Raw genomic sequence first — 25,109 nt, forward strand, 5'->3', positions numbered from 1 at the left:
GATACTAGTAACTTCATTGTCCTTTAAAGTAAATAGATCATTTCAATGTCAGTTTAAATAAAATAACTTATTTTGAGAGTGGTGTTGCAATTGTTAAAAACTACCTAGATAACAATCTAGCAATCTCAAATAAATCTGAAATCAATAAAAATAATAATAAAAACGAGATGCATAGTATATACCCCAACAAATTAATCGACTAGAATAAAAATAGAAGACATGTTATAGATAGATAGATATCTATCTATCCAATGACACTCAATAATTAGATAACCGCAACAGTTCATTAATGAATACATCAAATATGGTAAACTAATTTTATATAAAGAGGGAACATAATTGATCTAATACTTCTATATAGTACCAGTCATACCCACAGTGGAAAAAAACCCTCCCCCGGGAATGTCTTTTCCACTGTGGGTATGACTGGTACTATATAGATTAGATAAATTATGTTCCCCCTTTCAATAAATTAGTTAACCATATTTGTTGTATTCATTAATGAGCTGTTGCTGTTATCTAATTGAGTGACATTGCGTCTATATATATATATCATGCCTCCTATTTTAATTTCTATTTTATACTTGTAATGTCACCCTCTTTTCTTTTTATTCTAACTTGCTTCTTTCATTTCCATTCAATGTATTTTGTAATTCTCCTTGCAGGTTATTCACAATAAAGCCATAACAAAGACCCATAAAGTGCGTTTTTTTACTTCTGCTATTCTGAATCACATAGCTTCCCTATACCGCTGGAATGGCATTGCAGATGTCAGAAAGGATGTGCAGGTACAGTGTCTTTAGGCAGATCATTGCTGTGTGCAATATGCTGTGCCATTTTAGGGAGTGGTTGCAGAACTGTGTGGTGGCTGTCTGATATTATTCATTTTTATGGTGAGATCCTGTTCCGCCAGTCTCTGCTGGAAGATGACCCTACAGTGGGCATACTTTTTGGTGAAATGATGAGTTACATTTTCTTAAAGGGGTGTTGCGGCCAAGAATTTTTTTTTTTTTTTTTTAAAGTCAGCAGCTACAAACACTGTAGCTGTGGACTTTTAATAAGGACACTTACCTGTCCTGCGATCTTGCGATGTCGTCCGCCCCGAGGCCCACCCGTTCATCGGATTGGCTGCCGTCTCCTCCATCTTAACGAAGAGAAACGGTCAGTGGAGCCTTGTGGCTTCACTGCCCGTTTCCTACTGTGCATGTGCGAGTCGAACGGCGCTATGTGAAGAGCCCCGTTGTTTTCTGGGACACACACATGTCCCAGAAGACAACGGGCCGCTCACCTAAGTGGAGGAAGCGCCACAAAATAGAAAGAGGCAGATTAGGAAGACTACCTAGCAACCGTGGTTTCAAAGTAAAAAAAAAACATATTTTTTTTCCTTTTTTTTTTTTTTTTTTTTTTTTTTTTTTTTTTAAGAATATTTATTAATGCATTTTTTTTTTTTTTTTTTTTTTTTTTTTTTGGGATGGCCCTCCACTTTAATGAATCTTATAGTTAGTTTCATAGTTAGGTTGAATAAAGACACCAATCCATCCAGTTCAACCTGAGCGAGTGTCTACAATGGTCCCTTTCCCTGTACATTGCTATACCCACATCGGTCCCTATCCTCAAGGAGCCCACAATCCAAGGTCCCCATTCATATACTAGGGCCAATTTTGGACAGAAGCCAATTAACCTACCTGCATGTCTTTGGATTGTGGGAGGAAACCGGAGTACCCGGTGGAAACCCACACAGGTACAGGGACCACATGCAAACTCCAGGCAGGTAGTGTCATGGTTGGGATTTGAACCAGTGACCTTCTTACTGCTAGGTGAGAGTGCTAACCACTACACCATTTATTTATTAAATTTTTTTTTATTGCCCTTTACCGATCAAAGGTAAAACAGATTTGATATTTTGTAAATTCCAGAAGGTAGACTTGGGAAATCTTTAGGGTCTCCAGTGATCAAGCTTGTCTGCTCTTGTGTTTCCAACGCTGCCTACCAGCTGTCACCGGTACTTGCAGAACTGGCTGTAAAGACTTGCATTGCCTCTTACAGTATAGCAAATAGAGAAGGAGAGCAAAATCACTGCAGCAAGAAGAATAATGACATTGAGAGCAGAATAATTACCTCCAAAGGAAGATCTCTGCTGGAGTATTGGAAATCACTTAGTGGGCAAATATGCTCATTTGTCACTGAAGTGTCAGTTTTGGGTAGAAATGTAAAACTTCCAGATATTTTGAAGCCATGAGAAAAAAAAAACTTTATTTCCTTGTTTTTTTCTGGAAAAAAATTACATTTTTAGAAAAAATTTCAAAGGCAGTCAATATGGAGTAGTTTTACAAATTAAAAGCCATTTTGTTACACTGGGAAGGTGAAATGTAGTGTATATAAATGTATTCTGCTGAAAAGTATAGCAGCTTATTTAGCAAATAAGTGAAACTTGCCTAGGCTGAGAAGGAAAAGCTACCTGGACTTTTATTCTGATCCTCCTCATTTTGATTCCACAAATGACTTTTTAATCCCTTTTTAGGGCACCTCCAGCATGCAAGGACATGTTTTGTCATCCTTGTAGCATTTGGAAAATGTAATCTTTCTTCTCTCAATATTTGCAAATTGCAGCTTTGCCCTCAGACTGTAGATGTTGGTCTCACGATTTTACTTTTACTGACCAGGCTATAGGGAAACCTTATGTTGTGGTGATGGAGAACATATATAGGAATCATTTTAAAGGTTATAAGATAAACTAATTTTGTCAGACAAATGTACCCGCTTAAAGACCTGAGAAATAAGAAACGATCATCTCCTGTATGCCAACAATCACCCAACTGTAAGAGGTACAAGATGGAGCTCCCAAGCAAACTAAACTAGAGCATTTCCCCTGCAGTGCCCGCTAGTGGCAGAAATGCATATTTCTCTTGTTTGAGACCTTAGTTAGAGAAGTACAGTGTTACTTGAATTGTATTCCAGGATTTCCTTATCAGCTGAGAGAACTTGCATTCATTTAAAATGATTGTAAGCGATCACCTTGTAAAACAACTTTTTCAGTTTAAAATAGAAATCAAACGCAAAATATTTTTGTATAGGTATAAAAAATTAAAATAAAACAACATAAATACATTCTTTTTTCCCTTTTTATATAAGTGATCACATTCTCTGTTCTCAGCTGCATGAGAGCTGGGGAGGAGAAGCAGCAGCAGCACACTGAGCTTCCCAGTGAATGGCTGTGCAGCAGAGGCGTCAGGACAAGTCTGATCATTTGGAGAAGAGTATACTGATTTCCCAGCATAGCTAGAGAACTGACCACGCTGTCCTCTCCTGCTTAGTGTGGTCAGTTTTTAATAGGAAATCAGTGGGACTGACAGGAACTTTAGGGATATCACACAAAGGAACCAATAAAAAGAGAACAGGATACTTTCTCATACAGGTACATGGTACAGCAGGCACATATCAGGAATATGAAATGTAACAAACACTTTTAGACTTTACATAACACTTTAAATATTTAATTAAGGTCTTCATGTTATATAGCTCAAATAACATGTCGTAGATATATTTATGATAGTAAAAGAATGTATTCCACAAATTATTTTTCTGGAATAAAAAAAAAAATGCTTGGGAACAAAATGGGGAAAGGGGTCCCCCTCCCAGGTCTTCTCTCTACTTTTGGGTGAACTTATCTTTTAAAATATTTTCTATGGAAAAGGGATGTCAGGGGCTACTTCAAAAAATTGCCCCACGACAACGAGAATGTTGAGAACTATCTCGGTGCCCACGGATTCAGACAAGGTAAATATAAAAAAATAAAAATTTATTGAGAAATGGGACGTAGATAAAAAAAAACCCACTAAGTACACAAGTACATATAATAGTTATTACATATAGTTACAGGTCGTTCAAAAGAGAGCAATTAAACCCCACAGGTATATTGGGAATAAAGATGTAGGTCCTGACGTAATCCTCTACATGTTTCACGACTGAGTCGCTTCTTCAGGAGAAATCGACCATCTACATCTACAGAAAAATACAATCTCATAATTACATAATCACAGGTATTTACTGAAATCAAGAAAAAGCAAAATACAGTAAATAAGGTTATTTTGGAGTGTTATGATCAGGCATAGCTTACCAGTGGGGGCCCAAAGGGGGCACCAGACGGCACACTTGAAGGCACCAAAAATAGGTACCCCCCCCGTGGTGAACACAGGAGACGCTGGAAGGTGCAATAACTGGAATAAAAAAAAAAAAAAATTATATATATATATATATATATATATATATATATATATATATATATATATATATATATATATATATATATATATATATATATATATATATAATGTGTATGTATTCTAGAATGGGTCCTTCTCACTCTCCTCCTCCCTATCCTCTACCTATACAGACCTACATCTGTATTCCCCATATACCTGTGGGATTTATTTATTTTTTTGAACCACCTGTAACTGTATGCAATAAATATTATATGTACTTGATGTTTTTTATCTACGTCCTATTTCTCAATAAATTAATATTTTTTATATTTACCTTGTCTGAATCCCTGGGTACTGAGGTAGTCCTCAAAATTTGTGGGGCAGTTATTTGGAGTAGCCCCTGACGCATCCCTTTTCCACTATCCTAATACTAAGGATGACGGTACCCGTCTTTATTCCTTTAATTACCTAGTTTGAGGCAATACCCTATATTTCAAGATCTATTCTCTGACTTGTTCCTAGGTCGACACACACTTACTCTTGCATAAAATACAGTGTGTTTGGCTGTTGCATATCAGCGTTGTTTTTATTTTTTTCATTTTATGTGTTCCCTAGATCAATGTCTGTCTTTTTCTTTAGGACACAAATGATCCAAAGGAAGCAGGGAAATTGATGATGAGGGAGCTGGTACACAACTTCTTGAAGGATCTGTGCTGCTCTTTAAAGCATGGAATTAATTTCTATGACCCAAGCCTGGGCACAGCTGCCAGGTGAGAGAAATATATTTAAACACGTTTTTTCCAGAGATCTACAATGATAGAATACAGACTGTCCAAGTTACGGGGACAGACTGCCCAGATTACCCAATTCACTTTTCTGATTACAGAAGGAGCACTGCCCAAGCTTTTGTGTTGTAGAGGGGGGACTAAGAGATGGTAGAGAGGGACTGTCTGGTTATAGAGAGGCCACCCAGGCTGACAGAAATGATCATGGTACTTTCTTGTTCATGTAATTTTGCACCTTAATGGTTGACTATAAGTTGACTGAAGGTTTACCGTATTGTCTTTTATCATAGTGTTAGGGGACATGCAGAGCTGAGCATGGAAACTATAATCCAAGGAGCCAATGCGGAATGCAGGAAAGCTTTGTTTCCTTTCGAAAGATCAAGTGATTGATCACATGGTTTCATCATCAATAAAGTCTTTACTCTTCTCAGGAACCTCCCTTCCCTCACTATGGCTGTGACAATAAATGCCTGTATATGACTATATAGACTCCACATGAGGGCAGATGAAGGAACAGCAAGGTCTATGTGGTTTCTTCATAGAAGTATATAAAGAAAAAGGACTAAAGCTCACCGTATGCATTACTAACTGACCATACAATCAACTTCAGATTTACTAAAACGATGTACTATGAGGACCTACCTAATTTATCCAATCAGATTGTATTCAATCTGGCAGGCTCTTGCACTGCATACTTGTTGGCAAATCCAAAGGAGATTGTAGAGTGGTGGCTGTAAGTGCTATTAAGATTAACTAAGATCTTCCTACTTTGGGTGCCAGAGCATTGTAAAGATAAAATGAAAAACAGGACTGTGCCTCATTTTACTTAAAATGAATACGGACGGTGGTGGTGTGCATTAAGCCCCTTTTAATCATTGTTTGCTGTACCTAGGGCTGGGAACTTGGTCCTCCTGCAGTTCCTGGTTGGACTGAAGTCAGCGACTGAGGATGAGCTGGTTGGGGAGTTGGTGGTGAATATACTAAAGGTTTGTCCAGATTTACTAAGCCGGTATTTTAAGGAAACGCAGTACTCCTTCGTTCCTCGACTCAAAACTGCCTGGCTAGACAACATCAAATTTCTGAAAAAGGTCAGTCTTTGTAAATTATTTTTTGCTTATTGTTAAAAATGCATTCCTACACACTCTGCAAAATCAGTAGAGGGCTACTAAAGTTGGCCATATATGGATCAAAATTCATCTGGTTTAGCAGGGAACGGCCAAATTGTGATCCGTGTATGGGCTGGCTGGTCGTACAGAAGTTGATCTGTAGACTTTCTATTTTCCCTGCTTGATTAGCTCCGCAGGCTATAGTGGGCAGCGTCAATTAGTGTATTCTGATGGCTGGGAAGTCTCCCCACCATCAGAATACAATACTTCAGCAGGGGTGGATTCCTCCCCTTCCTGCTCCCCCCCTTCCTCCTCCCCCTCCCCCCCATTCCTTTTCCTCCTCCCCCTCCCCCCCCATTCCTTTTCCTCCTCCCCCTCCCCCCCCATTCCTTTTCCTCCTCCCCCCCCCCCCCCATTCCTTTTCCTCCTCCCCCCCCCCCATTCCTTTTCCTCCTCCCCCTCCCCCCTCCTCTCCTTCTTCTCCTCCTCCCTCTTCTTCTTGTTCTTCTTGTTCTTTTTCTTCTTCGGTTATATATGATATTGCATTATACAAGTTGTTGTCATAGACTCTGGTATCTGCTAGGGTTATATTATACTGATCTGTACCATTTTATGTTTTGGAATTATGTTATATTGCCTTTGTTGTTTGCAAAATAAACTGCACCTGTTAAAAGTCATGTTCATCTACCGTGTTTCCCCCAAAAATAAGCCCGGGTTTATTTTAATTTTGGCAACAAAAGACACAGTAGGGCTTCTTTTTGGGGCAGGTCCTCTCATGGCATGAACTGTCTTCTCTCCCCCTCTCCCCCCTGCCTGTCGGGAATCCCTGGTGAAACCGAGTAAAAGTGCTTGTAAAATGCTAGATTCCACACACTTTACAGTATCATATCATGTAAACTGTGTGTATTTCTGTAATGTAATTGTGTTAAATACCTTCTTATAGTGCCGCTCGGCACTTCTGTGACCTGACCTGTATTTAACACGATTATATTACAGAAATATACACAGTTTGCATGATATAATACTGTAATAAAGTGGATTCTAGCATTTTACAAGCACTTTAAACTAGGGCTTATTTTTGAGTTCGGTATTTCGGGAAATCACAGTAAGACTACCCTGAGGACATAACACTGCTGTGTGATTTCACTGCAAAACAAACAGCACTGCTCTTTAGGGCCCCTTCCACACGGGACGGGCTCCGTTGGAATCCCCCTGCTCAGTGGGGAATCTGTGCTGATGAAGCCGGTGGATGGGTGGTTTGTCTCCGCTCCACTTATGCAGAGTGGACACAGCCCGGCTTTCCTCTATGGGTGGTCAGATGTAAATGGACCACCATCCCCATCTGTTTGTTTTTATCGGACAGGATTGAATGTCGGCAGGTGCCAACGGACACTTGTACGTTGAAACCTGCCGCTCCAAAGAGGAGACTGGAGGATCTGCCTGAAAAATTAACAGGCAGACCTGATTGGTCCACTAGTGTAAAAGGGGCCTAAGTGATCTATTAGCAGGATCAACCAGTAATAAAAATGCTGTGTCAATGCTAGTAACACTGCATCATAGTTCCACTTCCAAAAAAAAAAAAATGTCTGTGTAGGCAGAACATATACTGAAATTGGAACAATAGAGAGCAGATTAGCATGGTGTAAGGATAAAATGCAAATTTACCAAAATAATATTATATTTATTTATTATTTCTAAATAGCTGTTCTGTTAAAATAATTTTAAAAGTCCACAAAAAAAATGATCTACATACCTGCATTAGCTCTTGTTTCCTGGTAGTGACGGAGCTTGAACTCCTTGCCTCACAGACTGTTTTTAGCCAGATAGGCAGCTCATCATAGTTGAGTGGCCAAAAGGAATGTGTGGATTGTTGACGTGACTTGCCTCTTGCAGATTTATGATGCTCAACCATCAGTGTCTGTCGCCTTCAAGACCACAGAATATGTGCCTATTCCACGGCTGATAAATATGGTGATGATAACAACTGTGGCTCCCGTGTGCAACAAGACCATGCTCACTCAAGGACTTAATGTAAGTTATTGTCCAGTCATTGGTATTCCCTGATTTTGTCTTCAGCGACAGCATCTACTCTGAACTTGTGGGAACCACAGACCAGCATCCTAAGGGCCCAGCCCATCCCTGGTAGCTGCAGTTATTCATTCTGTACTCTACAGCCTTTTTTTTTACTATAATGACCTTCTGGTTTCAATACTTTCAACAAGTGTAGTGTATGTATTGGGAAAGTCAATGTCCGAAATCTATATCTGTACCTCTATGTTCTGTTCCAAGCTATCTGTGGACTGTGTTGCTGACTGTACATAAACATGCATTCCCTTCTAATCCCAAGACATTGCCAGCAGCATTTTGTTAATTCTGTGGTTTCCCATCAAGAACTTCCAGCCCAAGGCGCTGAGCTCTGAAAAGTTGAGGTTTAAACTGGAGCAAATGTTGGACATAGTCACATAGCTGAAGTTTGCGTTTAATATTTCAGTGCAGCCAGGAATATGATTGGTTGCCATAAGTTTGGCATGTGCTCTTATATAGGAAGAAAATTGTGTTGCAATGACGTGGTAAAGTCCATCAGATAAATTGTGTTGATCAGATTACTAAGTTAAGGATCGTTACACTGAAATCGTGGGCGGCGGGTAATACCACAATATGGAAGTTCACTTATCCCTTATTTCTAAGTTTAATCTATATAATTTGTGTACTGTGTGCACTGCCAGTCCTTCAAGAAGACATCTTAATCCATTCATTACAGCCTATCATGAAGCAGAACAGGATTTCTGGCACACGGAGTGGAAGGCTCTGTAACACAAGAACATGCCACTCGGGACTTAAAGTGGTTCTAAAGGCTGAAGATTTTTTTTACCTTCATGCATTTAATGGAAGAAAGTCAGTCCATTTGGTTCTCCAACCCCTTGTTTAAGTACCTCTGCTGGTAAAGGTTTAAAGTGGTTGTAAAGGTTGAAGTTTTTTTTACCCTAATGCAATCTTAGCTCCCCCCCTCTCCAAATACTTACCTGAGCCTGATCTTGATCCAGTGTTGTGCCCGAGAGCAGCAGCGCTGCTCTCCTGCTCCCTCCTCCCTGGACTTGGTGAAAGCAGCGAGAGCCATTGGCTTCTGCTGTTAATCTAATCCAGTGACAATGGAGCGGGCACTGTGGCAGAGTCACACTGTGTGTGTGAATGGGCACACAGAGCACAACTCGGGATTGAGCCTGCATGCGTGCTACCATACTTTTGAGAAGAGAAGGAGTCCAGGGGGCTGACAGGGGATCCCAAAAGAGAAGGATCAGGGCTGCACTGTGCAAAGCCATTAAATGGAGCAGGTAAGTTTCTTGCTTAACCACTTCCCACCCGGCCAATGCATATATACGGCCGGGTGGGAGCCGTCTACTCCTGATAGGACGTTCAGGAACGTCATTCAGGAGTAGCGGGATCGCGCGCGTGCCCGCGCAGCGGCGCGTTCCCGATGTGCTCGTGTCACCCGGACACGGCACATCTCAGATCGGCAGGAGGGCTCTGTGATTGGCCCTCCTGATCACATGACGGCCGTGTCCAATCACGGCCGTCATGTGATGTAAACAAACAGCCAGTTGCTAGGCAATCGGCTCTCCTCTCCTCACACGGAAGTCACCGCTGAGGAGAGGAGAACGCTGCAGCCGACTGATGATCAGTGAATATGGGCTGCTTTTTACAGCTTTTTACTCACTGATCATCAGTGTAGTGTAAACGCACAACACGCCACACAGTACAAACACAGTCCCCACATATGTCCCCAAAACACACATGTCCCCAAAACATACATGTCCCCAAATAATAAAAACACATGTCCCTAATAATAAAAACATGTCCCCCACATATGTCCCACTAAAATCACATGTCCCAATGATTATCTGCACACATATGTACGTGATCACCTGCACACATATGTACATGATCATTTGCGTACATATGTCCGTGATCACACAAACCAATTATTATACACTTAACGGAATTTTTTTTACCCAAAACATGTAGCAGAATACATTTTGGCTTAAATTTATGACAAAATTTGATTTTATTGGATTTCTTTTCAAATAGAAAAAAGAAAATATTGTTTTTTTTCCAAATTTCCGCTTTTTTTGCGCTTATATCGCAAAAAAAAAAAAAACGGAGTCGTGAATAAATACCACCAAAATAAAGCTCTATTTGTGCGAACAAAATGATAACAATTTCATTTGGGTACAGTGTAGCATGACCGCGCAATTGTCACTGAAAGCGCTAGAGCGCTGAAAGCTGAAAATTGGGCTGGGAAGGAAGGGGGTGAAAGTGCCCTGTATTGTAGTGGTTAAAAATATTTACTTTACAATGACAGTAAACCTTTATGTATGCCAAAAATGTGTGTGCAATAGTAAACAATGCAGACAAATCATCTATTTCGCTGTAAGGAAAGCACTGCAGAGCATTGCATTAGTTGCAACTGATGCCTTATTGGTTGCATTTCTTGAAGCTGTAAGGCGATATATGTTCACGCTGAGATTTCAGGCTCTTTTGATTCTTTATTTGTTTTCAAACACAGATAAATGTTATCGTTTTCATTAGAATGAGCTGACATTTTCCCTTCTTGACACGGGATATGTTATTCACTGTTGCAGGTGCCAAATAAAATTGTAAAACATACAATCTTGTCCCTGATCGCCTCGATCTTGAAAAGGGCCGAGGAGAACATCAATCATTGTCTAAAGGAAGACGTGTGGCAGAAATCAGATTTGTACACTCCAACTACGATGGCAGATTTTGCCCAGAAATACAGAGAAGCTCTCAGCAAGGTGAGAATCGCATGTCAAATGTTTATCTATGCAGGCCAGGCACAGAGGAATGGGGGAGGGGGATTTATCAATTTTATTTATTACAGGGTTCTATATTAAATCATTAAAATAGAATTCCAGTCTGAACCTGACTAATCTTAAAAATGTTCCCTTTTTGCTCCCAATGCCTATTCCTAAGAAAGATGTACAGGTGCATCTCAAAAAATGTATTTATTTCAGTAATTCAATTCAAAAAGTCAAACTTGTATGCAGTGCCTTGAAAAAGTATTCACACCCTTTGAAATTTTCCACATTTTGTAATGTTACAACCATAAACCGGATTTTATGTGATAGACCAGCACAAAGTGGCACATAATTGTGAAGTGGAAGGAAAATGATAAATGGTTTTCAAACATTTTTACAAATATCTGAAAAGTGTGGTGTACATTTGTAATTAGCCCCCTTTACTCTGATACCCCTAACTAAAATCTAGTGGAATCGATTGCCTTTAGAAGTCACCTAATTAATAAATGGTGTCCCCCTGTGTGTAATTTAATCTCAGTATAAAACAGCTGTTCTGTGAAGCCCTCATAGTTTTGTTAGAGAACTTAAGTGGACAAACTGCATCATGTAGGCCAAGGACATGATGGGTATTTATTTATTTTTTTAACACTGCACTACACTGTATTATATATACTGTATATGTGTGTGTGTGTGTGTGTATATATTATGTATCGGTATGTGTGTGTGTGTGTGTGTGTGTGTGTGTGTATATATATATATATATATATATATATATATATATATATATATAATATGTGTGTATGTCAAATATACTGACTGAATATATCAAATACACTGCCTGTACTACACCCCTCACATTTTTGTGAATCATTGATTATATCTTTTCATGTGACAAGACTGAAGAAATGACACTTTGCTGCAATGTAAAGTAGTGACTGTACAGCTTGTATAACAGTGTACATTTACTGTCCCCTCAAAATAATTCAACATACAGCCATTAATGTCTAAACCGCTGGAAACAAAAGTGAGGACACCCCTAAGTGAAAATATTCAAATTGGGCCCAATTAGCCATTTTGCCTCCCCGGTGTCATGTGACTCGTTAGTGTTAGAAGATCTCAGGTGTGATTGGGGAGCAGGTGCGTTAAATTTGGTGTTATCACTCTCACACTCTCATACTGGTCACTGGAAGTTCAACATTGCACTTCATGGCAAAGAACTCTGAGGAGCCGAAAAAAATATTTTGTAGCTCTACATAAAGCTATCCTAAGCTATAAGAGGATTTTGTAAATTATATAAGAGGATTGCCAAGACCCTGAAACAGCTGCTGCATGGTGGCCAAGACCATACAGCGGTTTAACAGGACAGGTTCTACTCAGAACAGGCCTCACCATGGTCAACCAAACAAGTTGAGTGCACATGCTCAACATCATATCCAGAGGTTGTCTTTGCGAAATTGCTGCAGTGGTTGAATGAGTGGGAGGTCAGCCTGTCAGTGCTCAGACCATACACTGCACACTGCATCAAATTGGTTTGCATGGTTATCGTCCCAGAAGGAAGCTTATTCTAAAGATGAGGCACAAGAAAGCAGTTTTCTGAAGACAAGCAGACTAAAAACATGGATTACTGGAACCATGTCCTGTGGGTCTGATGAGACCAACATAAACGTATTTGGTTCAGATGGTGTCAAGCGTGTGTGGCGGCAAAAGGTGAGGAGTACAAAGACAAGTGTGTCTTGCCTACAGTCGAGTATGGAGGTGGGAGTGTCATGGTCTGAGGCTGCATGAGTGCTGCCAGCACTGGGGAGCTACAGCTCATTGAGGTAACCATGAATGCCAACATGTACTGTGACTTACTGAGGCAGAGCATGATCCCGTCCCTTCAGAGACTGGGCCGCAGGGCAGTATTCCAACGTAACGACCCCAAACGCATCTCCAAGACGACCACTGCCTTGATAAATACATTCTCAAACTGCAGTTGGAGGAGTGCAAGGTTTTTAATATCCACCAGCTCCGTGATGTCATCCATGGAGGAGTGGAAGAGGACTCCAGTGGCAATCTGTGAAGCTCTGGTGAACTCCATGCCCAAGAGGGTTAAGGCAGTGCTGGAAAATAATGGTGACCACACAAAATATGGACACTTTGGGCCCAATTTGCACATTTTCATTTAGGGGTATACTCTTTTGTTTCCAGCTGTTTAGACATTAATGGCTGTGTGTTGAGTTATTTCGAGGGGACAGCACATTTACACTGTTATACAAGCTGTACACTCACTACTTTACATTGTAGCAAAGTGTAATTTCTTCAGTGTTGTCACATGAAAAGTTAGAATAAAATAAATGAAAAAAAACTAAAATGTGAGGGGTGTATACTCACCTTTGTGAGAGACTGTGTGTGTGTATAATATATATCTTTATCTCTATCTGTATCTATATAAAATCTATATCAAATACAGGGCCAATAACTAACCTGCTTGCCTAATTTAGCTCAATCTCTCTATCTCTAGTGCATTATGGGGCACTCAAATATGCCGCAAACGCCCCATAAAATTCACTGTTTGACTCAAACTTGAAGCTCATCCCTAGTTGTAACATGACAAAATGTGGAAAATTTCAAGGGGTATGAACACTTTTTCAAGGCACTGTATTATATAGATTAATTACACACAGTGATGTATACCAAGTATTTTTTTTATTTTAATTTTGATGATTATGGCTTGCAACTAGTGAAGAAAACCCAAAATTCAGTATCTCAAAAAAATTGAATATTACATAAGACCAATAGAAAAAAGTATTTTTAATACAGAAATGTTGCCTTACTGAAAAGTAGGTCTATGTATGGTATAGTATGCACTCAATACATGGTCAGGGCTCCTTTTGCATGAATGAATACATGAATGCGGTGTTACATGGAGGCAACCAGCCTTTGGCACTGCTGAGGTGTTATAGAAGCCCAGGTGGCTTTGATAGAGGCCTTCAAATCATTTGCATTGTTGGGTCTGGTGTCTCTCATCATTTTTTTTTTCCAGTACCACACAGATTCTCTATAGTGTTTATTTCAGGCGAGCTGTGCTTCATAATCCTCTTAAGGCTTTGGTTATCCCTGTTGCTCATGCACCTTTTTTCCACCACATTTTTTCCTTCCACTCAACTTTCCATTTGTAGGCTTGGATATAGCACTCTGTGAACAGCCAGCTTCTTTAGCAATGACCTTTTATAACTTGTCAGTGACGGTCTTCTGGACAACTGCCAAGTCAACAGTCTTCCCCATGATTGTGTAATCTACTAAAGCAGACTGAGAGACCATTTAAAGGCTCAGGGAAACCTTTACAGGTGTATTAAGTTAATTAGCTGATTAGAGTGTGACACCATGATCCTGCAATATTGAACTTTTTTACACTAGTCAAATTTTCTGAGATACTGAATTTTTGTTTTTTACTAGCTGTAAGTCATAATCGCCAAAATGAAAAGAAAAATGCTTGAAATATATCGCCCTGCGTGTAACGCATCTATATAAAATGAGTTTCACTTTTTGAATTGAATTACTGAAATTAAAGCGGGATTCCACCCTAAAGTGGAACCTCCGCTGATCGGATCCCTCCCCCCCTCCGGTGTCACAATTGACACCTTTCAGGGGGGAGGGGGGTGGAGATACCTGTCAAAGACAGGTATTTTCACCCACTTCCGGCCATAGACTCCCACGGGAGTCTACGCCATTTCCTGCCCTGCCGCGCTGTCTGCTGGGACACACACAGGTCCCAGTGACAGCGCGGAGATTTCCTATTGCGCGGCGCGGCTCGCGCATGCGCAGTAGGGAACCGGGAAGTGAAGCCGATTCGCTTCACTTCCTGATTCCCTCACCTAGAATGGTGGCGGCAGCAGCCGAGGGCCGAGCGATCGATCGGCCTCGGCTGCCGGCATCGCTGGAACCCGGGACAGGTGAGTGTCCATTTATTAAAAGTCAGCAGCTGTAGTATTTATAGCTGCTGGCTTTTAATATTTTTTTTTTTTTTTTGGTGGAATCCCTCTTTAACTTTTTTGATCTAATTTTTGTGAGATGCACCTGTATATACCTACCTATTTTCAGGCCGCTCCGCTCTGGTCACATGCTCTCCCCTGTGTCAGCAAGCAGTGGCTGCAGGGGAGAGGAGAGAGCATTCAACAAAGGCCTCGCTAAACTACGAACCTTGCTAGAAAACATAAATTGGGATAAAATCTTAGGAACAAAGAACACGGAGGAGAGATGGGTTTGCTTTAAGAGCATATTAAATAAGGGTATTAGCCAATGCATCCCATTGGGTAATACATTTAAAAGAGCGAACAAAAGTACTGGATGGCTTAATTCCAATGTAAAAATGCATATAAAAGCAAAGGAGAAGGCCTTCAAAAAATACAGGGTTGAGGAACCGTCATCAGCATTAAGACTTTATAAAGAATGCAACAAGAAATGTAAGGGTGCAATAAGGACAGCTAAGATAGAACATGAATGAGAGACATAGCAGGAGGAGAGCAAAAAAAAATCCCAAGAAATTATTTAAGTATGTAAACAGTAAAAAATGGAGGACAGACCGTATTGGCCCCATAAAGAATGAGGAAGTACATCTGGTTACAAAGGATGGGGAGATGGTGAAGGTATTGAATTTCTTCTTCTCCTCAGTCTTCACGAGGGAATCGGGGGGGGGGGGCTTCAGTAACCATAACTGCAGTGTTTATCCTCATGACACATCACAGGAAGCACCTCCATGGTTAATAGAGGACAGAATTAAAATTAGACTTGGGAAACTTAACATTAATAAATCACCAGGACCAGATGGCTTGCACCTGAAGGGTACTTGGGGAACTTGGTCAAGTAATTACTAGACCATTATTCCTAATTTTTACTGACTGGAATGGTATCAGCTGATTGGAGAAAAGCCAATGTAGCACTAATATATTTAAAAAAGGCACAAAATACATCCCTGGGAATTACAGACCAGTTAGCCTAACATCAATAGTATGTAAACTCTTGGAGGGGGTGAAAAGGGACTATATACAAGATTTTAGTAACGAGAACGGTGTCATTAGCAATCAGCATGGATTCATGAAGAATCTTTCTTGCCAAACCAATTTACTAACCTTCTATGAGGAGGTGAGTTGCCAGCTAGATAAAACAAGGCCCGTAGACGTGGTGTATCTGGATTTAGCAAAAGCATTTGACACAGTTCCCCATGAACGTTTACTGTACAAAATAAGGTCCATTGGCATGGACCATAGGGTGAGTACATGGATTGAGAACTGGCTACAAGGGTAAGTTCAGAGGGTGGTGATCAATGGGGAGTACTCCCAGTGGTCAGAGGTGGGTAGTGGGGTCCCCCAGGGTTCTCTGCTAGGATATTAGTTATGAGGAAAGGTTGGGAGCACTGAACTTATTCTCTCTGGAGAAGAGACGCTTGCGAGGGGATATGATTTCAGTATACAAATACCGTACTGGTGACCCCACAATGAGGATACAACTTTTTCGCAAAGGGAGTTTAACAAGACTCGTGGCCACTCATTAAAATTAGAAGAAAAGAGGTTTAACCTTAAACTATGCAGTGGGTTCTTTACTGTAAGAGCGGCAAGGATGTGGAATTCCCTTCCACAGGCTGTGGTCTCAGCGGGGGGCATTGATAGTTTCTTGAAACTATTAGATAAGCACCTGAACGACCACAACATACAGGGATATACAATGTAATACTGACATATAATCACACACATAGGTTGGACTTGCGTCTTTTTTCAACCTCCCCTACTATGTAACTGTATGAATGCCTGGGAGATGTGATGTTGCCTATAGGCTCCATTGTCTGCGCTCCCTACTCTCCCCTGCAGCTGCCGCAGGATGATCTGTATGGATAGCCCAAGTCTTACCTGGGGGATACTGGAGCCTTCTAGAAACTTGCTGCAGCCCATGAGAGGAGCAGATTCACTGCAGGCATCTTATGGGTTCCAAACCTGAATTGGATTCTTGTCCCAACAGCTCTTGCCTGACATCAATACAGTTGTGGCAACCTGGCAGTCCCTCCTCAAACACGAAGAGGCTGGAAAGGAGGAAGTTGGAAAAACGCCTGAGAAAAAGCCATTGGATTCCTCAGGGGACCTTCCAGTACTGACCGAAAAAGAGGGTGAGGTTTCTTTTATTTTTTTCCCCCGTGTTATTACTTGTTTAACCACTTGCCGACTGCCTCACGCCGATGTACGTCGGCAGAATGGCACGGGCAGGCATAAGCACGTACATGTACGTGATTTGCCTCCCGCGGGTCGGGGGCCCGATCGGGCCCCCGCCCGGTGCCTGCGGCGGTCGGTTTTCGTTCGGGAGCGATCCCGGACGAGGGGACGGCCATTCATTCATGGCCACCCCCTCGCGATCGCTCCCGACGAATGGAAATCCCCGGTGACATCACTTCCTCTCCTGTAATGTAAACACAGGAGAGGAAGTGATGTATTCTCTCCTCCGTGTCGGTATTTTTCGTTCCGACACGGAGGAGAGCGGATCAGTGAGTTGCACCAACACATCCCACACACAGTAGAACATGCCAGGCACACTCACACCCCCCCTTTACCCCCCGATCACCCCCCCAATTACCCCTGCCCCCCCAGTCACAGTGACACCAATGTCATTTTTTTTTTTTTTTTTTTTTTTTTTGCATTGGTGTCATTTGTGACTGTAATAACTGTTAGGGCAGTTAGGGTTAGCCCCCTTTAGTTCTAATGTACCCCCCTAACCCCCCCAATAAAGGTTTAACCCCGTGATCACCCCCCGTCGCCAGTGTCACTAAGGCTGGGTTCACATTGCAGCGGTTTATGAGAACGAATGTGATTCGCACCGCACTGCAGTGCAAATCACATCCGATCTCTGTGCGATTCGAGTTCAGCCATTCGCCGCACCCGCCGCACCCGCCACACCCGCCGCACCCGCCGCAAATTCGCACGGGACCCTTTTTTTGGCCCGCAGCAGAATCGGATCGCATGGGTGTTCACACCATGCGATCCGAGTTTGCAGATCGCACTGCGATATGCGAACTGATCTGGGGGTGTCAGTAACATTTCACTGACACTCCCAGCAGTTCGCATAGGGCAGTGTGAACTGCCGCCGGGAGGCATGCGATGCGGGAACCCGCCGCGGATTCGCGGCGTTTCCGCATCGCTCCAGTGTGAACCCAGCCTAATAAGCGATCATTTTTCTGATCGCCGTATTAGTGTCACAGGTGACGCTAGTTAGGCAGGTAGGTATTTAGGTTTGCCGCAGCTTTTTATAGCGCTAGGGACCCCCATATACTACCGCATAAAGCCCCCTGATTGCCCCCTAGTTAACCCTTTCACCAGTGATCACCATATAACTGTTACAGGTGACGCTGGTTGGTTAGTTATTTTTTTATAGTTTCAGGGCACCCGCCATTTATTACCTAATAAAGGTTTAACCCCCTGATCACCCGGCAGGTGTCATTTGTGACTAATAACTGTTAGGGCAGTTAGGGTTAGCCCCCTTTAGTTCTAAGGTACCCCCCTAACCCCCCCAATAAAGGTTTAACCCCGTGATCACCCCCCGTCGCCAGTGTCACTAAGGCTGGGTTCACATTGCAGCGGTTTATGAGAACGGATGTGATTCGCACCGCACTGCAGTGCAAATCACATCCGATCTCTGTGCGATTCGAGTTCAGCTATACAGATAGTATGGCTGAATTCGTGTCGCACCCGCCGCACCCGCCGCAAACTCGCACGGGACCCTTTTTTTGGTCCGCAGCAGAATCGGATCGCATGGGTGTTCACACCATGCGATCCAAGTTTGCAGATCGCACTGCGATATGCGAACTGATCTGGGGGTGTCATTAACATTTCACTGACACTCCCAGCAGTTCGCATAGGGCAGTGTGAACTGCCGCCGGGAGGCATGCGATGCGGGAACCCGCCGCGCATTCGTGGCGTTCCCGCATCGCTCCAGTGTGAACCCAGCCTAATAAGCGATCGTTTTTCTGATCGCTGTATTAGTGTCACAGGTGACGCTAGTTAGGCAGGTAGGTATTTAGGTTCGCCGCAGCTTTTTATAGCGCCAGGGACCCCCATATACTACCGCATAAAGCCCCCTGATTGCCCCCTAGTTAACCCTTTCACCAGTGATCACCATATAACTGTTACAGGTGACGCTGGTTGGTTAGTTATTTTTTTATAGTTTCAGGGCACCCGCCATTTATTACCTAGTCTCACTAGTGTACCCCTAAATTTAGGGGTGTCTACTTTCTAAAATGGGGTCATTTGGGGGGGGGGGTTTGTGCCATCTTGGCATTTTATGGCCTTCAAAACTGTAACGCCCTTAGAAAGCCTGAAGGCGGTGCTTGGTTTTTGGGGCCCCGTACGCGGCTAGGCTCCCAAAAAGTCCCACATATGTGGTATCCCCGTACTCAGGAGAAGCAGCAGAATTTATTTTGGGGTGTCATTTCACATATGCCCATGGCATGCGTGAGCAATATATCATTTAGTGACAACTTTGTGAAAAAAAAAAAAAGTTTGTAATTTTCCCGCAACTTGTGGCAAAATATAAAATATTCCATGGACTCAACATGCCTCTCAGCAAATAGCTTGGGGTGTCTACTTTCTAAAATGGGGTAATTTGTGGGGGTTTTGTGCCATCTTGGCATTTTATGGCCTTCAAAACTGTAATAGGTAGTGAGAAGTGAACTCAAAAAATTACGCCCTTAGAAAGCCTGAAGGCGGTGCTTGGTTTTCGGGGCCCCGTACGCGGCTAGGCTCCCAAAAAGTCCCACATATGTGGTATCCCCGTACTCAGGAGAAGCAGCAGAATTTATTTTGGGGTGTCATTTCACATATGCCCATGGCATGCATGAGCAATATATCATTTAGTGACAACTTTGTGAAAAAAAAAAAAAAAAAAAGTTTGTAATTTTCCCGCAACTTGTGGCAAAATATAAAATATTCCATGGACTCAACATGCCTCTCAGCAAATAGCTTGGGGTGTCTACTTTCTAAAATGGGGTCATTTGTGGGGGTTTTGTGCCATCTTGGCATTTTATGGCCTTCAAAACTGTAATAGGTAGTGAGGCGTGAAATCAAAAATTTACGCCCTTAGAAAGCCTGAAGGCGGTGCTTGGTTTTCGGGGCCCTGTACGCGGCTAGGCTCCCAAAAAGTCCCACATATGTGGTATCCCCGTACTCAGGAGAAGCAGCAGAATTTATTTTGGGGTGTCATTTCACATACGCCCATAGCATGTGTGAGCAATATATCATTTAGTGACAACTTTGTGTAAAAAAAAAAAAAAAATTTTTTTTTTGTCATTATTCAATCGCTTGAGGCAAAAAAATAAAATATTCAATGGGCTCAACATGCCTCTTATCAATTTCCTTAGGGGGTCTACTTTCCAAAATGGGGTCATTTGGGGGGGTTTTGTACTGCCCTGTCATTTTAGCACCTCAAGAAATGAGATAGGCAGTCGTAAACTAAAAGCTGCGTAAATTCCAGAAAACGTACCTTAGTTTGTAGATGTGACAACTTTTGCGCAAACCAATAAATATACAATTATTGACTTTTTTTTTACCAAAGACATGTGGCTGAATACATTTTGGCCTAAATGTATGACTAAAATTGAGTTTATTGGATTTTTCTAATAACAAAAAGTAGAAAATATCATTTTTTTTCAAAATTTGCGGTCTTTTTACGTTTATATCGCAAAAAATAAAAATCGCAGAGGCAATCAAATACCATCAAAAGAAAGCTCTATTTGTGGGAAGAAAAGGACGCAAATTTTGTTTGGGTACAACATTGCATGACCGCGCAATTACCAGTTAAAGCAGCGCAGTGCCAAAGTGTAAAAAGACCTCTGGTCATTTACCAGCAAAATGGTCCGGTCTGAAAGTGGTTAAGGCCTCTATTAAGGAAAGTTTGTAATGGGAAGCTGTTCTAATTTCATTTTACTTGGGAGCCTTCTCCCATTTTTAAAACTAAACTCCAGTACACAGCTGTATGCAATCTCTTATCTGCCAGGGGATTTGTAATTCTGTACAACCACTTCTGTGTTTCATACTGCTCTGCCAGACAGCATAGCTAGTAGGGCGTTACACCTTTGTTTTGTTTGTTTTAAACCTGGTACACTCTGAGTGCGTTTTCATCCAACCCGCTGACTGTCAGCTCCAGTCGGATCCGCTGTAATTACTATGCAAAGTAAGTACAGCAATCTACCCTGCTGAGCTGTTGTGTTCTGACGGGGAATACCCCCCCGCCAGAACACTCCAGTCCATGTGCTCTGCCATTGGCTGAGAACACTGAGCGGACGTTGATCGGCTGCTGGTTTTCCAGCATGCATGTCTCATACACATGGTCGAATGTTGTGTTTTTATTTGTTTAACCGACAACTGTCTCCCGACAATCGTCCCATGTACCAGGTTTTAGAGTGGTCAGTGGTGTCATCACCTCACCTGCATCCTGCACTTCTATTCTCAATCTTTTTGTATCCTAAATCTGAGATATCATGGGTCGGAGTGGTAAAGAAAAAAAAAATACAACAAAATGTAAAAAAAATAAAAATAAAAAAAAATAACCCCTTCCACATACATTACACACGTGCATCACAAACATTGTGGTAATGCAAATTTTATGCGTTGGTGCACCAGCACACTAGAGGTCTATTAATATTAGCGAGTATGCTTTATGATAAGCATTATTAGAACACATTGCAGTGCAGTGTTTTTTTTTTCACACAAGGTTCACACCTTTGCGAATTGAATGCAGGTTTCCCTGCATCCAATTCATATGACAGGAGATTGTGACTGGCTCCCTGTGGAGCCGGTTCACATATCTCCGTTGCACCTGCTGAGCGGCTTGCCCAGGAACACTGTGTGTCTTTTGGCTCAGTTTCAGGGCCGAATTTAGGCAAAAATTTGCCACTGATTTGTCCCCTTCTGTGAGTCGCATCTGTCGGAGGTGTGAACCCAGCCTAAAACTTTTTACAATTACACACAACTCTGCGCACAAATTATTAGGAATTCTGTATATTATGTTGTGTTTGTGTGCCCTAATGAAGATTAATTTGAGTGTATTTTTGTAGAAAATACTGATAAATGCAAAACTGTTTGGTGATGTGCAAAATCATCAGCAACATCATTTTATTCTCTGGGTCCGGTGCTTTCAGAAAGTCTATGATTTGGGAGGTATTTTACAAACCAACAAAGCTTCTAAGTAAGAAACATGGTTAAAAAAATAGTGAAAGCTAGTCTGGCCAGCTGAGACCTGGCAATGAAAGGGTTAAGAGACTTGTATTGACAGTAATATATGGCTGCCATTGCTGAACTTTTGAAAATGCTAGTTACCTGGCTGATTCTGGTTTCAATGCTTTGCCACCAACCTGGAACAATCATGTGGCTGGTGAAGTCACAACTCCTGATCTGCAAACTTGTTCCAGGTCCGTGGTCTAAAGTATTGAAGCCATTGATTCACCCAACGTGTTTCTTTTGGCATAGATTTCTATGAAAGGTACACTCAAGTTACAGATGGAAATGAAAGTTGTAGTAAACCTACTTTTTCATCTTTTCCCTACAGGTAAGCCTGTAATACGGCTTACCTGTAGGTATTGTAATTGTCTCCTAAACTTGCACCATTTAGAAGATATTCAGAGTGCATGCTGCCAGTGACGTCATTGGCGCATGTGCTCAGATTGTCCGGAATACCATACCTGACCTTTTAGAAACTGCGCCGTAAACATCGGCTCCTGCATGCATGCGCGGGATTGATGTCATCCTGCCCCCAGCCACTCATGTAGCCAGAGGCCACGAACCCGGAAGGAAGACTGGGTAAAGATAGAAGCCCTCTCAGCAGTGACAGCACGATGCTGGAGGACTTTGTTTTAAGGGAAGTCTCTCATAATGTGCTAGTATGCAATGCATACTAGCACATTATGACATTGCCTTGCAGGGTTTTTCTTTTTCTTTAATTGCGGTTTACTGTCCTTTTTTTTTTAAACCTTGAAATCTAGAAATGGAACACAACATACCTGCTGATGTGGGTTTTTCAAGCAAGCATTGCTACAGTTCGATCCAGTCCCCTTTACCAGTAATCTGGTGATCTGAGAACCTGTGCGTGTCTTAGGAAAGCTGTTTCTAGACACACCCACTATGGGTTCCTTAAAGTGATTGTAAAGTCTTGTGTTTTTTTTTTTTGTTGTTTTTTCTCTGTAAAAATAACAAACCTTGTCTACTTTCCTCCTCTGTGCAGTTGGATTTGCACAGAGCAGCCCAGATCCTCCTCTGTGCAGTTGGATTTGCACAGAGCAGCCCAGATCCTCCTCTTCTCATGTGCCTCTTCGGCTCTCCTGGCCCCTCCCTCCTATCGAGTGCCCTCAAGCAAGCAACTTGCTATAGGGGCACCTGAGCTGAGTCACAGCTCCCCTCTGTCCAGACAGCCCTCTCTCTCCCGATTGGCTCCCACTGCTGTCAAAGTCAGTTAGCCAATGACGCTGCTGCTGTGTCTGTCAATCGGGAGGGAAAGTCTCGGAATGGCCGCCACACTCGTGGACATCGCTGGACAGAGAAGGGGCTCAGGTAAGTATTAGGGGGGCTGCTGCACACAGGGGGCTTTTTATCTTAATGCATTAATGCAAAAAACTTCTACCTTTTTCATCCTCTTTAAAGAGGAAGTAAACCCTGGTGGGTTTTAATTCCTCTTTGTTCCCCTGCAAAGTAAAAAGCATATTGGGCTAGTATGCATACTAGCCCATTATGTGGCACTTACCTGCAAACAAAGCCCGCTCTGTCCCCACTGGTGGCCGCATCCATCTTTGCCCTTCTTCCTTCCAGGGCCGCGGTCTCCGGCTCTGTGACTGGCTGGAGCTGCGTGATGTCAGTCACAGCACTTGCGAGTGAAGAAACGGTGCATCAGTTGCGCAGTTTACAGCAAATATCTCCTAAATGGCGCACGTTTAGATATGTCCACTACCTATAGGTAAGCTGTATTCCAGGTTTACCTATAGGTACAAGTCACAATCAGAGGTTTAAAAGCACTTTAAGGGCCGTACACATGGGTCAAATATCGGGCGGCATTGGCTGGTTCAGTGGAAACTGGCTAACATTCAGCCCGTGTGTGCAGCAGCTGGTCCAAGGGGCATGACTAAAAAAGGTCTGCTGATAGGCATCCAATTGGCACTTTCAGCCGCCATTGGCTGAGAGCACTGACCGGTGTGTTCTGGCAGGGGGGAGCAGCCCACTGACAGAACACAATAACTCAGCAATGGAGATCCCTGTACTAACATTGCATAGTTAATACAGCGGTTCCTCTCGAGTTCTTCAGCTTTTTTTTTTTTTTTCGTTCAGCCCGCTGGGTTGAACAAAAAAAACCTAATCGTGTGTACCAGGCTTTACACGCACACAGCCTGATATTAAAAAAATGTCAATATACTAAGAAGTTTCCTACAGCCACCAATCAATCAAACCTGGCTCAGAAGTTTAATCTTGATTGGTGATACTGGAACTTACATAGCATACATATGTGGAAGTACACACCCAGTCACCCTGTAAGGTGACTTGTGCATTTTTACAGCAGAGACCTAGCATTGAGTGAACGTGTCAGGTTTTAGAATAGGATCAGCATCTCGCGGATTTATTTTGCATGTTGCCCGGGATTGCTGTTTGATATATCTTACCCTGAAAATTGATCAAATGTACATTTGTTTTACATTGCAATCTTCTTATTTGCTTAGATGATGTTCAGACTACTCTTGTGAAGACTTCCCTCCTCCGAGTCCTGTGCTTGTATCAGAGGGTGGTGCCTCATGTCGTGTCTCAAAGTAATTTCGATTTCAGCAAACTGCTCAAAGGTGAGTAAAGGGCAGACGCTGTGGGCAGGTACACCGCGATTCCTCGTAGCCGCTTATAAACCACGTTTGACACATCTGGCCTCACAATAGGCTCCGCGAGAACCAGTTTTCTGTGTCTATTTTTATTTTTAAAAAATCAATTCCTGTGAAAAGTGATTTTGGATAAAAGTTGCCTTCGGTGCCAGAAGTTAATTGAATTTCACACATCCCGCTTCAAGTCAATTCTCGCCGCAGAACAGAAGTGCGTTTCCTGTATCTAGGTTAACTGCAAGCGTGTTGATGGAAAGGTTTAATTGCTGCCCTCGCAGGCTATTTCTGTCTCTGTGCTGGGTGACTAATCAAACATCCCAATTGTATGTTACATATTT

At 42.2% G+C, this 25,109-nt stretch overlaps 1 protein-coding gene and 1 pseudogene across 1 annotated transcript in view; both read left to right on the plus strand.

Moving 5' to 3' along the window:
- Window positions 1-25,109, plus strand: part of URB1 (URB1 ribosome biogenesis factor) — a 125,133-nt gene that overhangs the window by 20,028 nt on the left and 79,996 nt on the right. Inside the window, exons 7-13 of the mRNA XM_077479987.1 lie at window positions 666-788; window positions 4,842-4,972; window positions 5,880-6,075; window positions 7,987-8,124; window positions 10,734-10,907; window positions 16,905-17,049; window positions 24,625-24,741. Of these exons, the coding sequence (XP_077336113.1) occupies window positions 666-788; window positions 4,842-4,972; window positions 5,880-6,075; window positions 7,987-8,124; window positions 10,734-10,907; window positions 16,905-17,049; window positions 24,625-24,741 (1,024 nt within the window). The remainder of the gene's footprint in view (window positions 1-665; window positions 789-4,841; window positions 4,973-5,879; window positions 6,076-7,986; window positions 8,125-10,733; window positions 10,908-16,904; window positions 17,050-24,624; window positions 24,742-25,109) is intronic.
- LOC143986253 (U6 spliceosomal RNA) lies at window positions 7,678-7,776 on the plus strand (annotated as a pseudogene).

This window comes from Lithobates pipiens, unplaced genomic scaffold, assembly GCF_037356315.1.
Source record: "Lithobates pipiens isolate NorthernLeopardFrog02 unplaced genomic scaffold, aLitPip1_a1.2 Scaffold_16, whole genome shotgun sequence".
Lineage (NCBI taxonomy): Eukaryota > Metazoa > Chordata > Amphibia > Anura > Ranidae > Lithobates > Lithobates pipiens.